Below are 21626 nucleotides of genomic sequence, written 5' to 3'. Positions count from 1 at the left end.
ACATCATTACACATTTGAAGAAGAATACATCCATAATAATTCAATAATAAACACATGTTAGTATATATGGCGGAATAAAAATTAACATAAAATAATAAAATTAAAAAATTATTCGATTCTAATAATTCAATATAATATAAAAACATGTAAATATAAATGATTCAATAGAAAAAATTAAGAGAAAATGATAACATAAAAAATATTAGAATAACTTCACTTAAATGAAATAAAAAATAACACAATCGTAAAAAAAAAATTAATCACAGTAAAAATCATCAAAGATTACAAATATAAATAAAAAAAAACATAGAAAACTCATTCGACCTAAAGAATTTAAGTACAATATATGACAAACAAATCAAATTAAATGAAATGAACCAAAAAAAATTCACAAAAAGACATTATAGATCTACCAATATCATCATTTGCAGAAGATTTCAATTTTGATAAATATTGTTCTTCTTCTTCTTGGACTTTCACTTTTGTTATTTGCAAGTATATTCGAACTTTTTTTTTCAGCTAGCCGACAAATAATCTACATATTCGCTCCATAAAAAGATGAAGATAAGAAGAATGGAAACAATTCAACAAATAATACTACACATTTGAAGAAGAATAAGATCAATTAATTTTTTAATGAACTTTATTTATGTATATATAGAGAATAGAGATAATGGATAGAGTAGTTTTAGGTAACCATTTTAAATTCAAATTCAAAAAGTAACTACTTTGCCTTTTTTTTTAAAATAGTTACGTGAGTTCGTTTTGAAAAAAACACATTTAAAATAATTTTTTTATTTTTTAAAAACTAAAGCATATCTTCATTTAACAGATTTTTTTAATGTTCGGGTAGTTTTGCTATTTATTTATTTAAAATGATTGATGCACGTTTTTTATTTTATTTTTCTTTGTTACATTTTCTATTACTATAACCTATTTTAACATTTTTTACTTTTTTGTCCGTTGGTATTTTATTTTTATTTTTTTGTATTTTAAATAGTTTGTTTAAAATTTATTTATTTATTTATATTTTATTTTTGTGGTGTTGACATGTGTCATTCTAATTCTAATTATTGACATGTGTTATTTATTTATTTAATTATTGATTATTAATTATTTAAAATACTGAAAATTTGTGGTGTTGACATGTGTCAGTTTTTCTTCTCCTTTTATATATAGATAAATATGGAAAAATTATGCAGGATAGCAATATTTAGTCTTTATTAGGTACTGTAGATACCGTTTAAAAAAATTGTAATTCGCACCTACAATTTTTCCAATTCTTGTTATTCTCATGATTTATATGATTTCGCTTGATTTGTATAAATTCACAATTTGTATAATTCGATTCCTAATTGTATAAATCCAAAAATTTGTATATGCTTACCCTAGTTATTTGTATACGATTTATGAAAAATTCATAATAATTTACCTTGTTTGTATATTGGCAAGTGAAATACACAAACACAACTCTGAAAATTTTCTAAATATATAAATACGGAATTTGTATATACTTACTAGGGGTGTACAAAACCGAAACAAACCGCAAACTGAGTCAAATTGAAAAAAAAAACGACTAGTGGTTTGGTTTGACTTGGTTTGGTATTGAAAAAAAAACCCGACTATATTTGGGTTGGTTTGGTTTTAACTAAAAAAAACCAACCCAAGACCAAACCAACCCGACATTATATATGTAATTTTAAAAGTTATTTTATACATAAAAAATATTTACTTTGATATAATTTTAAAATATTTCTTATACTATTTCATAGTTTTTATCTTTTAATATATTATTTCAAGTTTAAAACTTAGAATTCGGAATGGTCCAATAATGATTATAGTTCATAGATGTTGATAATTATAATAAAACTTAAATCAAAATCAAATTAATACTAATGCAAAAAGAAAATCAATTCAACACTAAGAATGACAATAATATTGAATATTTGTTCTTTAGTTTTACATTGGTTTAGACAATTAAAATACATAATCTAATTTTAATTTTTCTTAAATATTTAGTAATGTAACTAATACTTATTAAACTTATTTTAGCATGATTTAGTACTTTTAAATTATGATCATTTTCATTATGACTTTGCAATATTTATTTTATATGATGATTTCATTATTATTGTTTATTGAATATTTTAGTGTCATCAGTACTCATCTCATATTTTGTTTTATTTTCTTAAGAAACACCTTAGATAATTGTATTTTTGTTGGACTAAAGAAATATTTGGAGCACAAGTTAATTATATGTTTGTATGCAAACTTTATCGAAAAATCCAAAAATCTAAGGTTTATTAGTTTGGTTTGATTTATAAATTTAAAAATTTGACACAATGGTTTGGTTTGGTATTTGAAAAACCCGAACCAACCCGAGGTTTAAAAACCCGGAAAAATCCGAATTTTATTAGTTTGACTTGGTTTATAAATTAAAAAATTTTACACAAATAATTTGGTTTGATATTTGAAAAATCCGAACCAACCCGGTCATGTACACCCCTAATACTTACCCTATTTGTATATGTATATTCGCAAGCAAAATATATAAACGGATAGAAATAAACAAACCAACTTGTGTGTTTTTAAAAAAAATTAAGTTAAAGTAAATTAAAGCCAAATTTATCTCCTACTTGTATAGTACACACTACACGAGTAATTATCATGCGAAAACTAGCCGTTACGATGTGTGAGGGCTTTCTCTGTTTTGATTTGAACTTAAAGTTCATTCATATCTTTCAACTTGTGCCGTTGTTTTGTATGCAAGATGGAATAAGTAAAAAATAAGGGATGTGAGATAGTAATTTTAGCATTTTAGTTATTAGAGCTTTAGTGCAAATAATTAATGGGATAACATTTCAAAATTAGCTAATTAATACCTCAAATCAAATATGAGATAAAGTTAAATTTCAAATTTTATTATACAGTTATTGTGTTTATTCCAGTACCTAATTTCAAATTTTATTATAAAGTTATTCTGTTCATCCCAGCACCCAATGACCTTACCGAATTCTGGTTGAAGATTATAAAGATTTTAGGGAAAAGGGTCAAAAATGCCCTTAAACTANGAAGATTATAAAGATTTTATAATGGGGCTGTTCAAAAATATCTTAGCAGTTGGATTTCTAATTAATTTCAATATTATTTTATAGTCCAAGATCCATTAATAAGAAAATGGCAGAGATAATAGTTATTGGAGATAATAGTTATTGGAGATAATTTTAATACGCGGTGCACCGACGTCAAGGCTAATGAATTTTTGATAATATATTTGTTTTTTTTTGTTTTTTATTCGGTGTTTGAAATTTATATTGAAATTCAATTAAATATTGGATTTGCGCTAGGAAGTCCCATACTGGGAGTAAAATGCTTCTTAACAAAGGAGACTCTATACCAAGAAAAATCAAACTTGAAATCTCTGTTTTAGAATAGATAAATAGTTATCACTCCACCACGACCTGATTAATATGCTCAGGGATTTTTTTTTTTTTTTTTGTGTTTTCTTTTCCGGATACATTTCCCTTTTTCTGTTTGCGTTTTCCCATGCAAAGGAAAAAACAATTACTGCAATAACGGTACACATGGTTTGTGGATTTGGATGTTTCATGTGCATGTGCTTCACTAATGTCACCACTCACGAAGAGATAGACGCGAATCCACGTACACAAATTATAGCAGTAATAAATATATTTTTAATATTTTTTTTTTTATTGATATTGGTAGCGGTGGAGCCAAGCAATAAATATGTTTTTAATAAAGAGTGTTAAATTTTTTATCCACTTTAGTTAATTGTCATTGTCTTATTGGATAATGTTGATATAAACTTTATCGATATTTACAAAGAGTATTAATTATCACTAAAAGAATATATTTAATGATAATTAAACTATTACTGTTATTTAATTACTGCTAAAAATTATTTTTGATATAGTAATAGAAGATTGCACCTCACTACATCAAAAAATGATCTTTAGCGGCAATTAATTAACGACAATAGCTCAATTACCGTTAAATATGTATTTTTAGTGGTAATTAGCATTCTTTGTATATTCCTCTAAAGTTTTTAGTGACATTGAATCTAATGACGGTTAACTAGTATCGTTAGAGACTTTAGCACGATCTTTAATAATATGTCTATTTACTACCGCTAAATATTTTTTTTTTGTTATAGTGCCTGTTAACTTATTCAAATATCTATACACGTATATCTAAAGAAAAAAGTATTATGTAATATATTTTGTTAGACGTCATGAAATAGAAGAGCCCATTTGAATTTTGATGTATTGGTTCAACACGAGCCTTGGTCCTTTTTGCGTAGAGGTTCATTGATAAATGGAATAAGATAAATTATTTTATCCCAATTGGTTATAAGAATTAGCTAATCAGAATAAATTTTAATAATATAATTAAAGGTGAAATACCTAATTCCTTATAACGTTTCACCTCATTTTGCCCTGCAAAAATTAAGAACATATATATGTCATGTTCGACTTCAACTCACCTGAGTAGTTGACAGTCTAGTCTAGCTTATATATGCAACAGATTAAAAAAAAGCAAGATTGATCCAGCTTCTAATCATTAAAAATTAAATTCAAGTTCGTAATTAGACTTTAATTGCACTAAACGTTGATTAGTCTACGGTTATACCAGGAGATGATTCCTCATAGATCTAAAAAAGAATAAGAGAATGTTTGGCATTACTGTTAAAATCTGCTTATTTTTAGAAGCATTTTTTAAAAATAGCTTTCCAGAAAAGTGTTTTTGAAAAAATAAATTTGTGTTTTACTAATTTATGTGAAAAGTGTTTTTGATATGTAAATTGTGTTTGACTAATCTTTTTTTAAAAGTGTTTTTATGTCAAATTACAAAAAAAAACAAGTATTAATGTACTTTTAATATGAAGATTACGTTATAGATAGAAATTATTTTAAATATCTATTATAAAAAAATTAATCAAACTTTTATTTTTTATTAAATTAAAATGTATATATTCAATTTTTCAATCAATGTTATACATAGACAAATAAAAAAATAAGAAAATAGTGATATGATGATTTAAATATAATTCAAAATATCAAATATAAAGTAATGATAATAAACGTAAAATAAAAAAATATTATATAAAAGTAAAATTCTTAAATGAAACTTTTACCAAAGTTATGAGATATGTTAATTAATTAATTAATAAGGGATATATGAGGAAATATGTAAATATAAAAGGAATATTTTGGTATTGTAAAAAATAATTTTTTGTTTCTACTTCTGCTTTTATTTTAAATTTTTTTTCTTAGTTTTTTCTCAACAAAAGAAAAACCGCTTATGCTTCTATTTAAAAGCAATTTTATTGATTTGCCAAAACACCATATTTTGTTTTAAAAATATTATTTTTTCTTTTCAAAATAAATATTTTTAACTTTCCAACAATAATGTCAAACAAACTCTTATTTAGTCCGAACTAATGTTAGTTGTCTAGTTTCAATGGGTGGGAATAGTATCTGTGTACCTTATCCTTCCATGCTGCATGTTGCATGCTTTATTTGGTATTTTGTTTCAGTGGGTTTCTTTTTTTTAAAAAAAAATGTTTGAAAGGACTAATTTTAAATTAACAACGTGGTCAATCCAAATTCCATTGGTCTTTTGACTATGTAGCAAGTTTAATTTTTAATTAGTGCCTAAGTCGTTTGTATTTGCTTGTGGCAAGTGGCAACGAGGCCAAAATGGACTGATAGATAATTACACAAGTATATTTTGAAAAATATCTTAACTATATGTAGTATTATTTAGTTAGTTAAAAATGACGTAACAATTAGATGGATTTATAAACGAAACACTGTAGTTCTTTTACAAAGAAAATATCAATAATGGATCGAATTGCCAATTAACAAGTTGAGTACGTTACGCAATATTTGTGCCTGTGAAATATAGCAGATATTTTGTATAATTGATTAAAATACGTGTAAATTGAGTCAGACATCACATTTTTAAAAAAAATTTGACAACTAGTGTTGACAATTAGTAAGTTAATTTCCTAGGCATTATCAAGTTACAATATTGTTACTAGTGTCAGCTTATAATAGGCTAACACCAGAGAGAAAATGACAGGATTGAGCATTTTCAAACAAGTTTGTGAAGGTTGGTGAGTGGCTTTCACCAAACCTTTCCAACTTATTATTGACCCGTTTGGCCATAGATTTTCCAAGTAAAATTTGAGGAATTTTTTGGCAAATAGTGTTTGTTCTTGCAATTTATCATTATTTGGCAAATATTTTTGGCAAATAACCCAAATTCTCAAATACTAGAAAAAACTAGTTTTTGGGCCAAATCTCATTATTTGAGATCTTATAAAAATTCATTTTCTACACCAAAACTTTTGTCTTTTATAAAAACACCCTTTATAGTAGTTTGTGTTATATTACATAATTTTTTACGTGAACACCAAAGTAGTGATGAAATATTCAGTGATGATATGGTTGTTGATGAAAATGATGAACAATCGGCTCAGTATAACAAAGTCATGTGATTTGTCTACTTCACATTATATGGAATGGTGCTTGTTGCGCTTACTCCAGACCACCACATTGCTCTAATGTCATGGACACGACTTGTTATTTGTTGTAACGAAAATCCAATTGACTTTAATTGTAATTCGCAACAAACATCTCCTTTTTTTGCCATCTGATTCGGTATACAAGTAGTCATTTTTAGTATACAATTAGTCATTTTATACATTTCAGTATAAAATGCGTTTGTGTTTGTATAAAACGAGAGAAAAGTGTATATACAAATACAAATACATATATTTTCGCCCTATGCACTTATAATTATACAAATACAGATCTTATTATACAAATTATAATGTATAAATGAATTTATACAAAACTGAACAATTTGTATAAAATTGGATGTTTGTAGCGAATTATACAAATCAAAAGCTCCATTGTAAACATAAAATTTGTTATGGAGCGCAATTATGCAAACTATAGCTATAACATATAAATATAATTTTTATGTTTGTTATATGTAAAAATTGCTCTAGCTATTATGAGTAATTAAACAATATAAATTTACTTAACCGCATAATTTTCTTTAATTTATTAACTTGTCTATACATTGTAAAAAATTTATAGCATGTGAAAGCACCAATACACCAAATTATTATGATCCATACATGTGAAAAAAATACAATAAAAATACTTATTTGACTCTCAAAAAATTAAATTATTCCAGATAAATTGAGACGAAAAAGATAGAAACATCTAAGTGACCCTATTAGCCCGAAGCAAATAACCCAAGCCCGGCCCATGGCCCGCATAAGGGGGTTGGTAAACACCATATCAGCTCTAATTAATTCTGTTTTTCCACTAATAAAACAGGATAAATATAATTATGTGGATATGCTACCCTCCTTACCCACCCCAAACATTTCCTAACCGTTAGATCAACACCCCACGCGTCATCAACGGTTCAGATCATTACCAAACAGAAATCCAACCACCTTAATTAGTCAGAATTTAGGAGAGCACGTGAGCAATGGAAGTTAAGACCATGGCCATGGAGGGTCTATAAATAAGACTCCAAAGTGTTAGAAAAAAACTCGCAAGCATTTGGCGAACCAAAAATACAAAGAGGTTTCTTCTCTCAAGGGGTAAAAAGTTTGCTCCTTTCAGACATTTCTAAACCTCTTTTTCTATTAGTTCGCTGTTGGGTTCCTCACTTGCCTTTTTCTTGAGGTAATTTTAAGTTTAGCTAGTTCAATACTAGTCTTTCATGGGTTTTTGTTGTTTTCTTGCTGGGGATTTTATGACAGATCTGGGTGTTTTGTCCTTAATTTCTTTGGGGTTTTGAAGTGATGAAAGATTGTGTTTTTATTTGGTTTGTTTAGGGTTGGTTATGTTTTAACGTGGGTGTTGTGAACAGGGGAGGGAAGGAACTGTTTCTTGAATCTGGAAATGAACTAATTTTCCTGTTAATTTTTTTTATTAATTTGTCTTTCCATGAAAATATTGAAATGCTTCTGTATTTTTGCTCTTAAAAAACCCTGCTTAATACTGAAAACTTTGATGTTCTCAACATGTTTTTTTTTTTTGTAAAATATATTTTTGCTGTTTTGGGTGAGCATGATTACAATATATTTACTTTGTTGTCTTTCAGAATCACTTAGAGATTAGAAATAATTGATTGGTATGGTGGAGGTTTTGTCTTGTAAGAGATGAGCTAGATCTGGTGCAAATATGCTTTTGCCAACTTTGGAGTAGAAGATTTTAGCTTAACTCTAGTGCGTTTTAAAAAGTTGTAGATCCTTATCAAAATTGGTGGTCCAGCTTGATATTTTATAGATAAAAAGAGATTTCGTTGGGCTTTTTCTTTAATTTTGTCAGGTGAGGATAAATTACTTTAGTTGATAAGTATAATATAGGAATAACCCCTTTAATTGAGAGAATATTTTGCATAGAACCTCTTTTCTTGGTGCATTATCCAATAGCCATTCTTGTGGTTAGGAATATAAACTTTTAGCAAGCTGGAGAATTTTCACTGATACTTTACTTGTTGCATCAGTCTCTCAGCATTTCATTGTTTGTTATGTGAAGAAGTTGCACTGATACTCTGTATAAAGTATGCTGAACTTATGTAATTGATTTTATCTTCTTGTAGAATGGAAACTTTCCTATTCACCTCCGAGTCTGTGAACGAGGGTCACCCAGACAAGCTCTGTGATCAGATCTCTGATGCAGTTCTTGATGCCTGCCTTGAGCAAGATCCTGAGAGCAAAGTTGCATGTGAAACTTGCACCAAGACCAACTTGGTCATGGTCTTTGGTGAGATCACAACCAAGGCTATTGTAGACTATGAGAAGATCGTGCGTGAGACATGCCGTAATATTGGATTTGTTTCTGATGATGTTGGTCTTGATGCTGACAACTGCAAGGTCCTTGTTTACATTGAGCAGCAAAGTCCTGATATTGCTCAAGGTGTCCATGGCCATCTGACCAAACGCCCGGAGGAGATTGGTGCTGGTGACCAGGGTCACATGTTTGGCTATGCCACCGATGAGACCCCTGAATTAATGCCTCTCAGTCACGTGCTTGCAACTAAACTTGGTGCCCGTCTTACAGAAGTCCGCAAGAATGGCACCTGCGCCTGGTTGAGGCCTGATGGCAAAACTCAAGTTACTGTTGAGTATTGCAATGACAATGGTGCCATGATTCCAATCAGGGTCCACACTGTGCTTATCTCCACTCAACATGATGAGACCGTTACAAATGATGAGATTGCCCGCGACCTTAAGGAGCATGTCATCAAGCCAGTCATCCCAGAGAAGTACCTTGACGAGAAGACAATCTTCCACCTTAACCCATCTGGCCGATTCGTTATTGGTGGACCTCATGGTGATGCTGGTCTCACTGGTCGTAAAATCATCATCGACACTTATGGTGGTTGGGGTGCTCATGGTGGTGGTGCTTTCTCTGGCAAGGACCCAACCAAGGTTGACAGGAGTGGTGCATACATCGTAAGGCAGGCTGCAAAGAGTATTGTAGCTAGTGGACTCGCTCGCAGATGCATCGTGCAGGTTTCTTATGCCATCGGTGTGCCTGAGCCATTGTCCGTATTCGTTGACACCTATGGCACTGGAAAGATCCCCGACAGGGAAATTTTGAAGATCGTTAAGGAGAACTTCGACTTCAGACCTGGAATGATGTCCATTAACTTGGATTTGAAGAGGGGTGGCAATGGGAGATTCTTGAAAACTGCTGCCTATGGTCATTTTGGACGTGACGACGCTGATTTCACATGGGAAGTTGTCAAGCCCCTCAAGTGGGAAAAGCCCCAAGACTAATAAGTGTCTGAAAATGCTTGCCTATGCTTTTGTTCTTTGTTGTTTGCTTGTGGCTTTAGAATCCTCTGTGTTTGCTTGTCTTTTTATTCTCTTTTGACCCTATTTTTGTTGTTGTCCTGTTTCCATTGTGTTGGATATCTTAGGCCTTGGAATATCAAGGGAAAAAAACTATTATTATATACATAAAAATTAGTGCATTTGTGGAATAATGTTCTTATGAAAATATATTGAAAAATGATGAGTGCAAATGACAGTAGTTGTGCACTAGGGAAGCAGCTGTGACGTTTTCTGTATTATCATTCGTTGGCTAACAAAGAAATTACTATGTTGTAAGTGTGTAAGGCGATGTGTTTCATGGTTAGTTTGGTTTATCTACCCCACCACTCGTTTTTCGCAAATCAGCTAGTCAAATCCGCTTTCTAATGAGAAGATTTAGGCGTGACAAATTGGGGCTTTGACTAAAACCAATTCCCAATTCACTGCAACTACATTTTGAAAAACTTTTGGTCACAAATATTTTTCAAGATTTTAATTAGAAATTATACTTTACTATATTTGGACCAAGATATTGAATCAGTAATTTCAGAGAAACAAGCAACGACAGTTTCCCAAAGGTATAATTTTTCTTATTTGCTTTTGTTCATTTGAGGGAAAAAAAGAGAAGAAAATTTGCAACAATGAATTGGATAGTGATTTTAAACTTGTAGTTGTTATATATTGAAGGACAAAGTCCATCCTTAGTTTAGATTTTAAGATTGAACCATACAAATAAAGTTGTCTTGTTTCTAAAAGTCCACATAGTAGTAAGTTTTCTATGGTCCAACTCTGAATTAGTGAAATTCGAATACCAATTGGTACAGAAAAGACCATTGACTATTGAAACTAGTTCGAAATAATATACTACTTGAGACGGAATTGGATTTGTTCAGTCATTGATAATATTAAAAATGGAAAACTGTAGTAAAAGCAAATTACATTCCTAGTCAATTCAAAGTAAAATTCACCAGTCTAATGTACAAAAGGAACAGGGGAAGTATTTAATTTGGATAAAATATATTAGTATAAGTTTCTACAAACAACAAATGAACAAGTTGCAAAATCACCTTCTTTGGAAATTCAACCTCCCAATGAAGAATGCAAATAAAGTGGCAAAAACTAAGGGGTATGCAATCAAAACAACACCTACAATAGGTAATTGGTTGTGGTGAAATCCAAAATAGTCCCTAATAAAGGCTGCTACTGATTTCTTATCTCCAAACACAGTAATCTCTGTATCAACATCTCCATATTGTGAAGTAAGCATCCCATTCAACGTCCACGATGTAGGTACTAGATAATAGAACCAGATCCACCATTTTGGAATTTGCTGCAATGAAAGGAAAAGGAGAAAGATTGAAGTGTAAATACACACACATAGACAGCGGTAATTATAAAATACTCGTTGATCTCTATATTCAAGGAGGCTTAAATTCTGATCCACTTACAGCTTTTGGTATCAAGAATCCGGCAAAGAGGTTGAACATTGTGTAAAAGGATGACTGAAGAATTGCAGCTACTGGCAAGTTTGGTGTCAATGAAACAAGCATCATTCCCAAGTATGTGAAGTACAACAATGTGCAGAACATCAAATAGAAGTACCACAAAACCTTGTGGGCCGACCAATAATATCCAATCATCGGATAGGTGATGACAGTAAATGCAAGTGCTTGAGCTAAAAGATATGGAATTTCAATTGCCACCTACAAAATCAAGGTACTTGAGACTCAAAAATATGAAGCAGTGAACGATTGAAGACAAGTGTAAGATATGGAATTTACTGAATCCCCCATTAGTCAACATGCCAAGATTGAAAGCCTTTATATCTTACCTGTGCTAATGCATAAGCCCAGGATGCATACATTCCAGCAAATCTTTCCCGGTATAGGACTGATCGCTCCGTGGTCACATATGGTAAAACTGAAGATGAATTATTTATTCCACAGAAGATTACTGCAGTGAACATAGCACCAAATACACTGAAGACACTCTGCTGGTCATCTCTGTCAAAAAGGAGGAAGAAAAACAAAAAGGCAGTATAAGAAAATATTTAAGTTGTTCAATTATATAACATGTACATACAATGCATGCATAACTAAGTCCATTATCATCGAGGGAGAACTTCAGTTCTGCTGCATCAACTTTCACACGCCAAAAATGGGACTCCAGAGTTCTGTTTTAACAGTGTGGGTGATGTCAACAAAGAAAAGATTAAGCCATTTTTAAAAAAGTTAATAAACCAAACAGGAAGAGAAATTATAGGATCAGACAACCTAATTCCCTTATCAACTGTATCATGCCTACCACTCAATTAAGCATCACAATTACAAAAACATGTTACTCAGAAGTGGCCAAGGAATTTCCATGAGGATGTAGAAAGTTTTAATTCCCACAGCATAATGAAGCATGTAGTCGATAAGATAATTGAGCTTTGGTTGAATAGTATTTTATTGTCTTACAGTTTCGTCCCCTTGTCCCAGAAGAGCAATCCAAATACAACGGAAGCAAAAACCATGTGTAGAGAGCGCATCAAATTGTATGAAGGACTCCTCCAATAGGACCAGTATTGCTTCCAGAAACAAGTCTTGAATTGTCCCCAGCCATTCTGTGAAAATTGGGTGGGGAAATGCAAATCTTTTGAACCAGCTGGTGGGAAAGTCAGCTTTTTCACAAGCTCTTCGTTATTTCTACAAGAAGTGTAAACCAAAGAGGAATCATGCATTGGTTACATGCAAAATGTGCTTACAAGTGATACAATGTTTAAGAGGCATTTTAAAACTAATGCAAAACTAGATGAGGTGAAAAGCTATGACTAACTTGTGTAGAGCAGAATTCTTATATACTTCAGCGAAGTCTATGCTGGTCTCAGCTTCACTAGATGTTGATGTAACCTCTAACATCCATGTTGCTGGATTGTAGTTGTTCTTTATTTTAGGCACACCAGAGATACCCTGTCAAATCGGAGAAAAAACAGTAGTCTCAGCTACTATGCGAAGAAGCTTTTATTACGAGCTTGCTGCAACATTAATAAAAAGGGAGATTAGTGCACCTCAAAATATTCAATCATTTTACAAGAATTTCGTCCGAGTGGTCCCCAGTAGATCATGCGCCCACCAGTTTTCAATAGAATCAGCTGCAAAAGAGCACATTTCAGACAAATAACTTTTTGATGATATCCATGAAGGATGTGTAGTTACACAAACTGAAAGATACTTCTAAGTAGATGTCTTTACTTTTACTTCAAGATTTCTGCATTACTGAGTACAAAATTGCTCCTCACATACATCTTACCTCATCAAATGCTTCAAATATGTCAATGCTTGGTTGGTGGATGGTACAAACTATTGTTCTTCCTGTATCAGCAACATTTTTCACAGCCCGCATGACAATTGCAGCTGACCTTGCGTCCAACCCTGTTGTGGGTTCATCCATGAAGATAATTGAGGGATTTGCAACAAGCTCCACAGCAATTGTCAGCCGTTTACGTTGTTCAGTTGAGAGCCCACTAACACCCGGCATACCAACCATCGTGTCTTTTATACCATCTAGCTCAATGGTCTCAAGGACTTCTTTCACAAACTCCTGCACAAGTGCCACATCAGTTCAAATAAAGATATCGCCAGAAGGAATGATGTTCATGAAAGAAACATTAATTCAAACTTTATATTATTAAGCTCGTACATATTTCGTTTTGGAATCAATCTGAGGATGAAGTCGTAGCCAAGCAGAAAATATAACTGATTCTTCTACAGTTATCTGAGGAGAATGTATGTCTGTCTGCTCACAGTAACCTGAAACTCTAGCGAATGTCTCTTGAACTTTAGGGTACCCACCAACTTTTATTTCTCCTTCCACATGACCACTTGTTTTTCTACCGGCAAGAACATCAAGCAGGGTTGTTTTTCCAGCCCCACTGACACCCATAAGGGCTGCAAGAACACCAGGTCTAAGTGCGCCAGTTATGTCTGAAAGAAGTTGGAGTTTATTTTGTGTGAAACCAAGCTCCTTCATTGCCTGAAATGGACATACGTCAGCCACTGAAATTTGGTTTCAACAGCTTTTGATTATCCAAAAATGATGCAATACTAAATGAGATAGGTTTAGAAGATCACCGCAGGAGTGTCAACAGAGTACTGAACATCTCGAAACACAAGAGATAGGGGTTCAAAAGGTAGAACCATTCTTCCTGGAAAAAAATAAGAGATGAGAAAGTAAAAAAAAAAAACAATATTTCTCATACAATAATTCCTGCAATAGAATAAGAAGGCAACCTGCTCCTTCATGAGAATCCATCGTGGTCTTGGAATTTTCTTCTGCATCAGCTTTATCAGAAGAATCGCTATTTCCTTCTATTTGGGAGTACTTATCCCTTGATATAATAGCACGAGATCCAGGAGCTGCATCACATTTTCAAGAGAACCAGCAAGTAAATTACAAGATCTATTGTGCAGATTCTTCATTTCTGTGGAGTACAAAAAACGATGAACATACCTTTTAAGAAAGTTAAGGCCAAGGTGAAACCAATGTTAAACAGTATTGTAAAGCCAAACAAGGCACAAACTGATATCCAATACAAATATCCATCAAAGTTTAACCCACGGCTTTCAAGGACTTCATTCCCTATAGTTGTGTTTGTCGAGAGCGTCTGTGTTGACAAATGAAGCATGTGATATGGGTATTGAATAGATAATAAATTTAAAATCTTCTATAAGACAGATAAATATATTTGATCCAAGTTACAGACATGTATGTTTCAAGGTAGTAAAACATCTAACGAGGCTGCTAATCTATCAATTTGAGTTATTCTCTTCATGTAGAATTGTATGGCACATTTTAGAGGTTACTACAGTTAAAGCTAGTGTACCCTAGTTCGAGAGGGAATTCAATTATCGAAACTGAGTGCCTATGAAGTACTTCAATGAATAGTTACAATAAGAATACTATCGTCCAAGGTAGCCTTTATATTACTATTTCTCTTCAAGGAAAAAAGTACTAATGCCTTCCAGAATGTGATCTGTTGTGTATCTGATTAAGAACATTGCATCTTCAGGTGTTTCTGGGAATCAAAGAGAACTTGTTACAAATTTGAGCCAAGTCACTACCATGGACATGGATATCTGTCATTGAACTCTTAGAACCTTCCCTAGATAGTTTAAGATAACAAAAACGAACAGACAGACGACAATACTTTATCATTTTCTTATACGGATGATCTCTATTTCTTTATTTTTCAAGTGTAATTTCATGACAAAACATAGTGAATACTTTTCAATATTGCATATTGGTGCCTCAAAACAACCATTTTGTGCTGAACTTGTCTTCCACATGCAATGTGCATAAGTCAGTTAAACAACTGAAAGAAGCAAAGTATTTGAGCTATTATTGGCTCTCACCTTTTGCCACCTTGGGGCAAGAAATTCATTTACAGAAAGACCTATCTCACCATATGTCAACGGAGAAATCCAAAATCCCCATTTCAGCCAAACTGGCATTGAGGCTGTAGTCAAATAGTGGTATTTTAGTTATGCTACTCACCCTCACATGAGCATAATATCAAAAATGAATAAAGAAGTAGGAAACCTTACGTCTTGGTATTATGAATCCGCTGAATAAAAAGACAAATAAGATTGATAAGCTACCAGCAGCTGTAGAAGCAACAACAGTCCGGCAGACAGAAGCCAAGAAACGGAACATGGAGATCGATGTCATGTGCACAGCAAATAATAGAAGTAGCTGCCGGAAGAACCTGTAAGTGACACAGTTTTGACACGAAAATGCTTGAAATTTTGTTCAAATTCATTACTTAAAGATAGCTGGAATAGGTAAAGTTTAAGCTGCTGATGGAAGCCTATTAGAGATGGTGGCATATAACCACCAAAACTATAGTTGAAAGAACAGCAACAATTGAAGTATACGATATTTACATGTAGCAGTAGCACTAACCTTCCAGCCTCAGGGCTGAAACCAATGACATAATAGGTCAGACATGTCCAAATGACAGATTCTAATACAGAGAGAGGAATCTTGAGAATTGCAGCAGGAATTGCATACGCCCATGCTGGGTAAAAGCACAAGTCGTTCTGTTTATAGAAAACTGCAAGTCTTGCTATTGTCATGGTGAGCTCAGGGAATCCATCCACAAGAAGAATGACGAGAGCAAAAAACAGAGCTCCCAAATAATAATTTGCATGTAAAAGATCAGTATCCATCCGAGTTCTCAAAAATACTGTCATAGTTATGAATGCAATGATGACAAGCTGCATAATAGAAGCAAAAATTGCAATAAGTTGTGAGAAATCTCAATAAGGAAAATGTGACTTCTATCTTTGTATTGGATAATTTGAATGAGTATACAATATTCTGTAGATTGAACTACCATAATATAATAAAACGAAAAGACTGATCACTGACCTGAACATTTTTGAATATGTAGATAAAAGAATTTCTTTTCATCAGAAGGAATTCTCTTGACATACAAGCTCGAAAAAGTTCCCATTTAGGAAGTGAATAGTCATGAAAGGTTATAGAATTTCTATGACACCTGGACTTATCATATGCAACAGAAAGTTCATCATTCAGCTTTTTCCTGTATGGAGATTCCTTAAATTTTCTTGATAATGTATCAACTGACAGAAATTTATATGTTTCTTTAGTTCCATGCCAATACTGTGCTTGATCCTTTTTCGACGTAACCTGAAAACAAAGAACAGAATTGATGAGCTTCTAATTGATAGAGAGAAATGAACGGACCATGTAACTACTATGGACTTGCCTCCTGGAGGAAGTCAGCCACCCCTTTCCTTTCAGGACATTTGAACCCACAGCTTTCAAAAAATTCTAAAGCAGAATTTCTTGGCCCATGGTAAAGAATTTTTCCCTCAGCCATCAGGATTATATCATCAAAGAGATCAAAGGTTTCTGGCGCTGGTTGAAGAAGCGCGACAAGTATAGTGGCATCTGTAATATGTGCCAGCTGTTGAAGGCAAGCAACAATCTGGTATGTAGTCGAGCTATCTAAGCCATTTGATATTTCATCCATAAACAATGCTTTTGTGGGGCCAACAATAAGCTCTCCTGTGTCACACAATTAGTTAGTTGATTTATACTTGTTTTCCAAATGATATCAAGTACATCAGCAGACTTATAGAACATATACAACTGACAACTTTGTTACAAAGCAGATCATACTTTAAATTTACCTGTTGTCAGTCTTTTCTTTTGACCACCCGATATACCTCTTCTCATGGCATCACCAACCAATGTGTCAGCACAAATATCAAGTCCAAGAATCTGAACACATACAAGAATGTGGCAATCATCAACTTCTATTCCGATCTCTACAAATAATTGTCAAATAGGGTCCTTCAATAAAGTTACCTTCAGAATATAATCCGTCTGAAGATTTGTCTTTTGTCCTTCAACAGAAATTGCCTACATGATTCAAATTTGATTTAGAAGGTAAAAACCATAACAGCATTGACTGCAGAGGAATGGTATAATCTTGTCCAATATATACATCAATTAACTTATAGCTCAACAGAGATGAAACGGGAACAACTTGATGTTAAAACTACCTTCATGTAAGTATCTATATCTGGATCAGGAACAATTCCTGCTTCTTTTTCCCTTCTGCTTAGGTCAATCATAATATCTTCAAAAGGAAAGGCATTGCTTTAAAAACTAGTGCTGGAATGTATTCATCACTTACGGTTTATCTTCTATGTGCTCAATGACATACCTGCTCTGCTTCCGACTCCTTGAAAACGAGATGAATAATCTACTGTTTCTCTAACAGTCATTTCAGGAATGTGTAGGTCATTTTGGCTTATATATGCAGAAGTTTTCTGTGGTACAAACTCCTCCAATTTATAACCATTGTAAGAAATCTCCCCAGAAACCTGTTAGACATGACCAGAAGCAGACAGTCAGATTGACATCAACTCCAAATGTTATGAAATCTATCCATGCATGAATTCTACATCATTCTTGTTCAAGTAAAGGTGCAAAAATTAGAGCAACTGTTCACTAGTTTCTTCTTGGAGGAGGCATTGGTAAAGTCAATAAAGCTTCTGTTTTCTTGGTAAAACGGGAGAAAGATAGGAATTAAGTGTTCCCTAGCTGAGATCTTAAAGATATAAAGGAACTAAAAGCAACTAAGAAGAACCAGAGAAATCACTAATAAAACAAATACGACAAATGAAGGCCTGGAAAAGTTCATTTCATTGAAATAGAGAACTATTAATACACATTCCAGTATGTTGTAGATCAAAATATTTGCTTTATATGAGCTGACGGATTTTATTTCTTTTAAGAAAATATTCCTATATTTTTCTCTTGCTGACATTAAAGCAAAAACAGCTTTCCTTTTTATATGACATTAAAAGAGAAACAACTTGAAGAGACCTTAAGAGAGTTGTCCAGATTTCCTGAAAGTGCTTTCAGTAGTGTTGTTTTTCCACATCCAGGAGGTCCAAGCAATAGAGTCATACTGTAAGAATAGCAAAGAATTCGAGTAAATTCAGGTTCAAGAACTCACATGTTAAAACAATGATTTCACAATGAAGAACTAACTCTCCATTCAGAACATGCTGGAGCAAAAACTGCTAAAAGGTAGACTGAAATTAGCCAGAAAAAGTAAGCTGCAGTCAAGCCTACGTCTCAAAGTTATCACAAATGCAAGACCAGTTCGGACAATTAATCAGATAAAAACCAAATATACCTCAAAAGACCCTCTTGCCAGTCAATGTTTATGATAATGTAATCACTAAATAATCACTTGCATCAATGCTAGTCAATTTACTTTCTGCAGAACAATACCATGCGAGCAAGTATATTATTCATCTTTCAGTTGCAATTATGGATCAAACTAATTAAGAACATTACTCAACCAACCAAGCAAAAGTATCTGGAGGTTTGTACGGAGTACACAATGCACATTATCAAGTTACCAAGGTAAATACATGATTGAGAGCCTGAATGCTTTTTTGGTTCACTTAACCGTTTCTCTTACATACTGCCAAAATGACCAATACTGAATAGGGCTATGTAAATATCAAGTGATAAATAAAACAAAGGATGATTAGTTCACAAGCAACAACAACAATAATATACCCAGTACAGTCCCACAAGTGGGTCTGGGGAGGGTGGGGTGTATTCAGACCTTACCCCTACCTTTGTGAGGTGGGGAGGTTGTTTCTAATAGACCTTCGACTTTTCACAACATGGTTTGAAAGAAATGCAAGAGTAAAAAGTTATGATGAAAATATTGAAGAAAGAAAAGTACTGACAATAAAAATATTAGAGCTAGACAAAGTAAAAGACACAAACTAGTAAGAAACTATAGTACTTCACAAGCTATGATGACTAGTTCACAAGCATGTTCACCAAATACTGAGTTTAATACAATCATCACATATTCTGTTTTTGTTGTTCTTGTTCAGTCAACAAGTGACTATTGATGAGACACTTATTGCACCAGATATGAGATTGGAATAACTGGCAGAGTAATAACAATGGCTAGAAAAAATCTGTCACCTGCATGTCAAAAACTAGAAATCCAAGTGGTTGGCATATTTATTTATGAATACATTGGCATAACTATTTAAATTGAGTATATGCCATGGAAAAGCTTTGATGACATACCGTCCGGGTTTTATTACACCGCTGACATCATTAATGATTTTAATCTTGGCCGTTTCTGACTGTAGGCCTGGAAGCCTGGCAAGGTTCTGTTGAACAAATTGAAACACTAGATTAAGAGAACTGTCGAAATCACAAGTAGCACAATAGAATAATCTAATGCTGGAGCTGCACTTTCTGTATGCATTAAACATTTGAGTGCTGAAACCAGGATTACTTTAAAGATGCTCATTAAGTCTCTCTTACTTTTTCTAGCAGCGTTGATTACAGTGCATCAGAAAAATAACTTATTGCTGTCACATATAGGTAAAATCAACTAATGGAAAATACTATTAAAAGTAGACAACACAAACTATCGGACTGGACAGATTAGCACAAGAAAGATTCAAGCATTCCCAGTTCAAGTGGTTCAATTAATAACGTCTTCTCCTACATGAAGTCCTAATAAATGCCTCCTGATGATCAATTTTTGGATCCAGCTACTTTGATTTGAACTAGCACATATGTAAGAGATCAGATTGTTGACAATAAAAACGGTGTTCAATCAAATAGCAAAAATTTACCATTATTGTGCTTTTGAGAGAATTCCATAGAGTAGGGAGAGGCTTTCCATGAACTAGCTCACATTCTGCTTCAATGGTTAAATTTTTGTATCTCACTTCCACAGTAGGCAATTCTACACCAACTCTACAAAGTAAACCGTAGCCTCAGGTCATTGAGTTAAGTCTAACAGATAAAACTTTGATAAAATGAGAGAGAAGCCGTGAGATATGTGGATAATGATGATCATAACTTAGCATTGTCAATCACCAAAAAAAAAAGATGGCAATTTTAAATGCAAGAGCAATGACCTTCCATTAATGTCAATAATTTAACTTATACTGGCAAGTAACTAACAGAAATCTTACTTGTCAATTCTCTTTCTGATTTTGTGTAACAATTGAAGGTTGTCATGTTCAATGTGTTTAATCATCTTTTCAATGAAAACATGCCTTTCTACAGGTCTAAGCTTGGTAACATCAGTTACCCTTTTCGTCTTAACATTGGCCTCATTGCCATTGACTTCCTCAAATACAGATGATCTCAACCTGTCATACGTTGGCAGTCTCTCAATTGCTGCCCAAGCCAACATGTTCTCCTCATCCACAACGTCGTCCTTTTCAGAAGCACTCAAAGCTGAATTACTCCTCAAAATCGAAGTCTGGCGCCTGAATGATGATCTCAAGCTTCTTCCAATCTCTGAGAGATCCATTCTAATCGACTCTATATCGTCCGAACTAACAAGCTGAGCCATTTTTTGGTGTAAATGTTTTCAGCTCAAAACCTGCATTTTATAGGTAGAAGAAAAAAAAGGGGTGCACCATGTATGTCTAACATAAAATATTCATTCCTTGCTTGAATGTCTAAATTTAAACCGTAAGATAGATGAGGTAAGGAAATACATCATTCAACTTTTTTTTATTATGAATTAAGGCATTCTTGTTTCGTTATAATGATTACGTAAATGAAAGAGACATACAGAGAGAGTAAATAGATGTTGTAGAAAGGCATTCTTATTTACAAGTGATAATAAATAAGGATTGTTGAAGGAATAGAAAAAGAGTGCTGCACATTTCTCTAACTCACATACAAAGTCAGTTGACTTTCCTTGGAGGATTAAAAAGATTTGATTATTCTAAAACTCTGAAAGTGCATAAATTCCACATATCAAAGACTTAAACTAGAAGATTCTTCCTTGATCATGCCACTATATATTTATTAGTTGGCAAAAGAGACAAGAAAATACACAAATTAAAAAATCTTCATATTGTTTACTATGATATAGTATATACTATTATAATATTCCAACTATTCGTCGTATCTTTGTAGTTGGAGGGAGGTGGGTCGGGGGAGGGTGATTTCTGTATGTGAAATCTTGAAAAGGCGTGAGACACTCCAGCTCAATAGAGGTCCTCATGAACAATACTATAAATCTATAATATAAGAACACAGAAAATTTAAACCTTTTCTTTTTATTTTGATAACCGTCTTATGCACACCTCGATTAATTCTATGGGATATCAACTGCAACATTTACTAGGTAAGTACTATGTACATCAAAACTTGAACAGAT

General features: G+C 32.9%; 3 protein-coding genes across 4 annotated transcripts in view; 1 reads left to right on the top strand and 2 right to left on the bottom strand.

Moving 5' to 3' along the window:
- Positions 1 to 21626, bottom strand: part of LOC125864848 (shaggy-related protein kinase NtK-1) — a 122029-nt gene that overhangs the window by 75316 nt on the left and 25087 nt on the right. The gene's annotated exons all lie outside the window — the stretch shown is intronic.
- Positions 7564 to 10047, top strand: LOC125864860 (S-adenosylmethionine synthase 1). Of its 2 annotated transcripts, none has more exons than XM_049544958.1 (2): positions 7564 to 7733; positions 8656 to 10047. In XM_049544958.1, the coding sequence occupies exon 2, from the start codon at positions 8657 to 8659 to the stop codon at positions 9836 to 9838; it is 1182 nt and encodes a 393-aa protein (XP_049400915.1). In that variant the 5' UTR covers positions 7564 to 7733; position 8656; the 3' UTR covers positions 9839 to 10047. The 2 variants fall into 2 exon arrangements, with proteins under 2 accessions (XP_049400915.1, XP_049400921.1); XM_049544964.1 differs by having other exon boundaries at positions 7622 to 7648.
- LOC125864745 (pleiotropic drug resistance protein 3) lies at positions 10790 to 21120 on the bottom strand. The gene is made up of 24 exons (XM_049544815.1): positions 20422 to 21120; positions 20077 to 20200; positions 19517 to 19602; positions 18278 to 18362; positions 17613 to 17772; positions 17449 to 17525; positions 17252 to 17305; positions 17074 to 17164; positions 16647 to 16948; positions 16286 to 16567; positions 15818 to 16131; positions 15460 to 15620; positions 15268 to 15371; positions 14366 to 14519; positions 14146 to 14271; positions 13987 to 14060; positions 13556 to 13888; positions 13166 to 13456; positions 12924 to 13007; positions 12692 to 12825; positions 12334 to 12561; positions 11706 to 11877; positions 11323 to 11577; positions 10790 to 11204 (listed from the first exon to the last, which is right to left on the bottom strand). Exons 1-24 carry the CDS (start codon positions 20805 to 20807, stop codon positions 10938 to 10940), a joined length of 4344 nt encoding a protein of 1447 aa, XP_049400772.1. The 5' UTR covers positions 20808 to 21120; the 3' UTR covers positions 10790 to 10937.

The sequence above is a fragment of the Solanum stenotomum genome, chromosome 1 (assembly GCF_019186545.1).
Source record: "Solanum stenotomum isolate F172 chromosome 1, ASM1918654v1, whole genome shotgun sequence".
Lineage (NCBI taxonomy): Eukaryota > Viridiplantae > Streptophyta > Magnoliopsida > Solanales > Solanaceae > Solanum > Solanum stenotomum.
The sequence above is the reverse complement of the archived record's forward strand: the minus strand, read 5'-3'. Positions and strand labels throughout refer to the sequence as shown.

Bases quoted from the DNA above. Each gene is read 5' to 3' on its own strand.
- LOC125864860 (XM_049544958.1), top strand. From the start codon at position 8,657: ATGGAAACTTTCCTATTCACCTCCGAGTCTGTGAACGAGGGTCACCCA.
- LOC125864745 (XM_049544815.1), bottom strand. From the start codon at position 20,807: ATGGCTCAGCTTGTTAGTTCGGACGATATAGAGTCGATTAGAATGGAT. The intron at 17,526-17,612 runs GTATGTCATTGA...TTCCTTTTGAAG, and splicing joins AGGAGTCGGAAGCAGAGCAG to ATATTATGATTGACCTAAGC. The intron at 11,578-11,705 runs GTAAGATATAAA...TTGATTTTGTAG, and splicing joins GGGCTTATGCATTAGCACAG to GTGGCAATTGAAATTCCATA.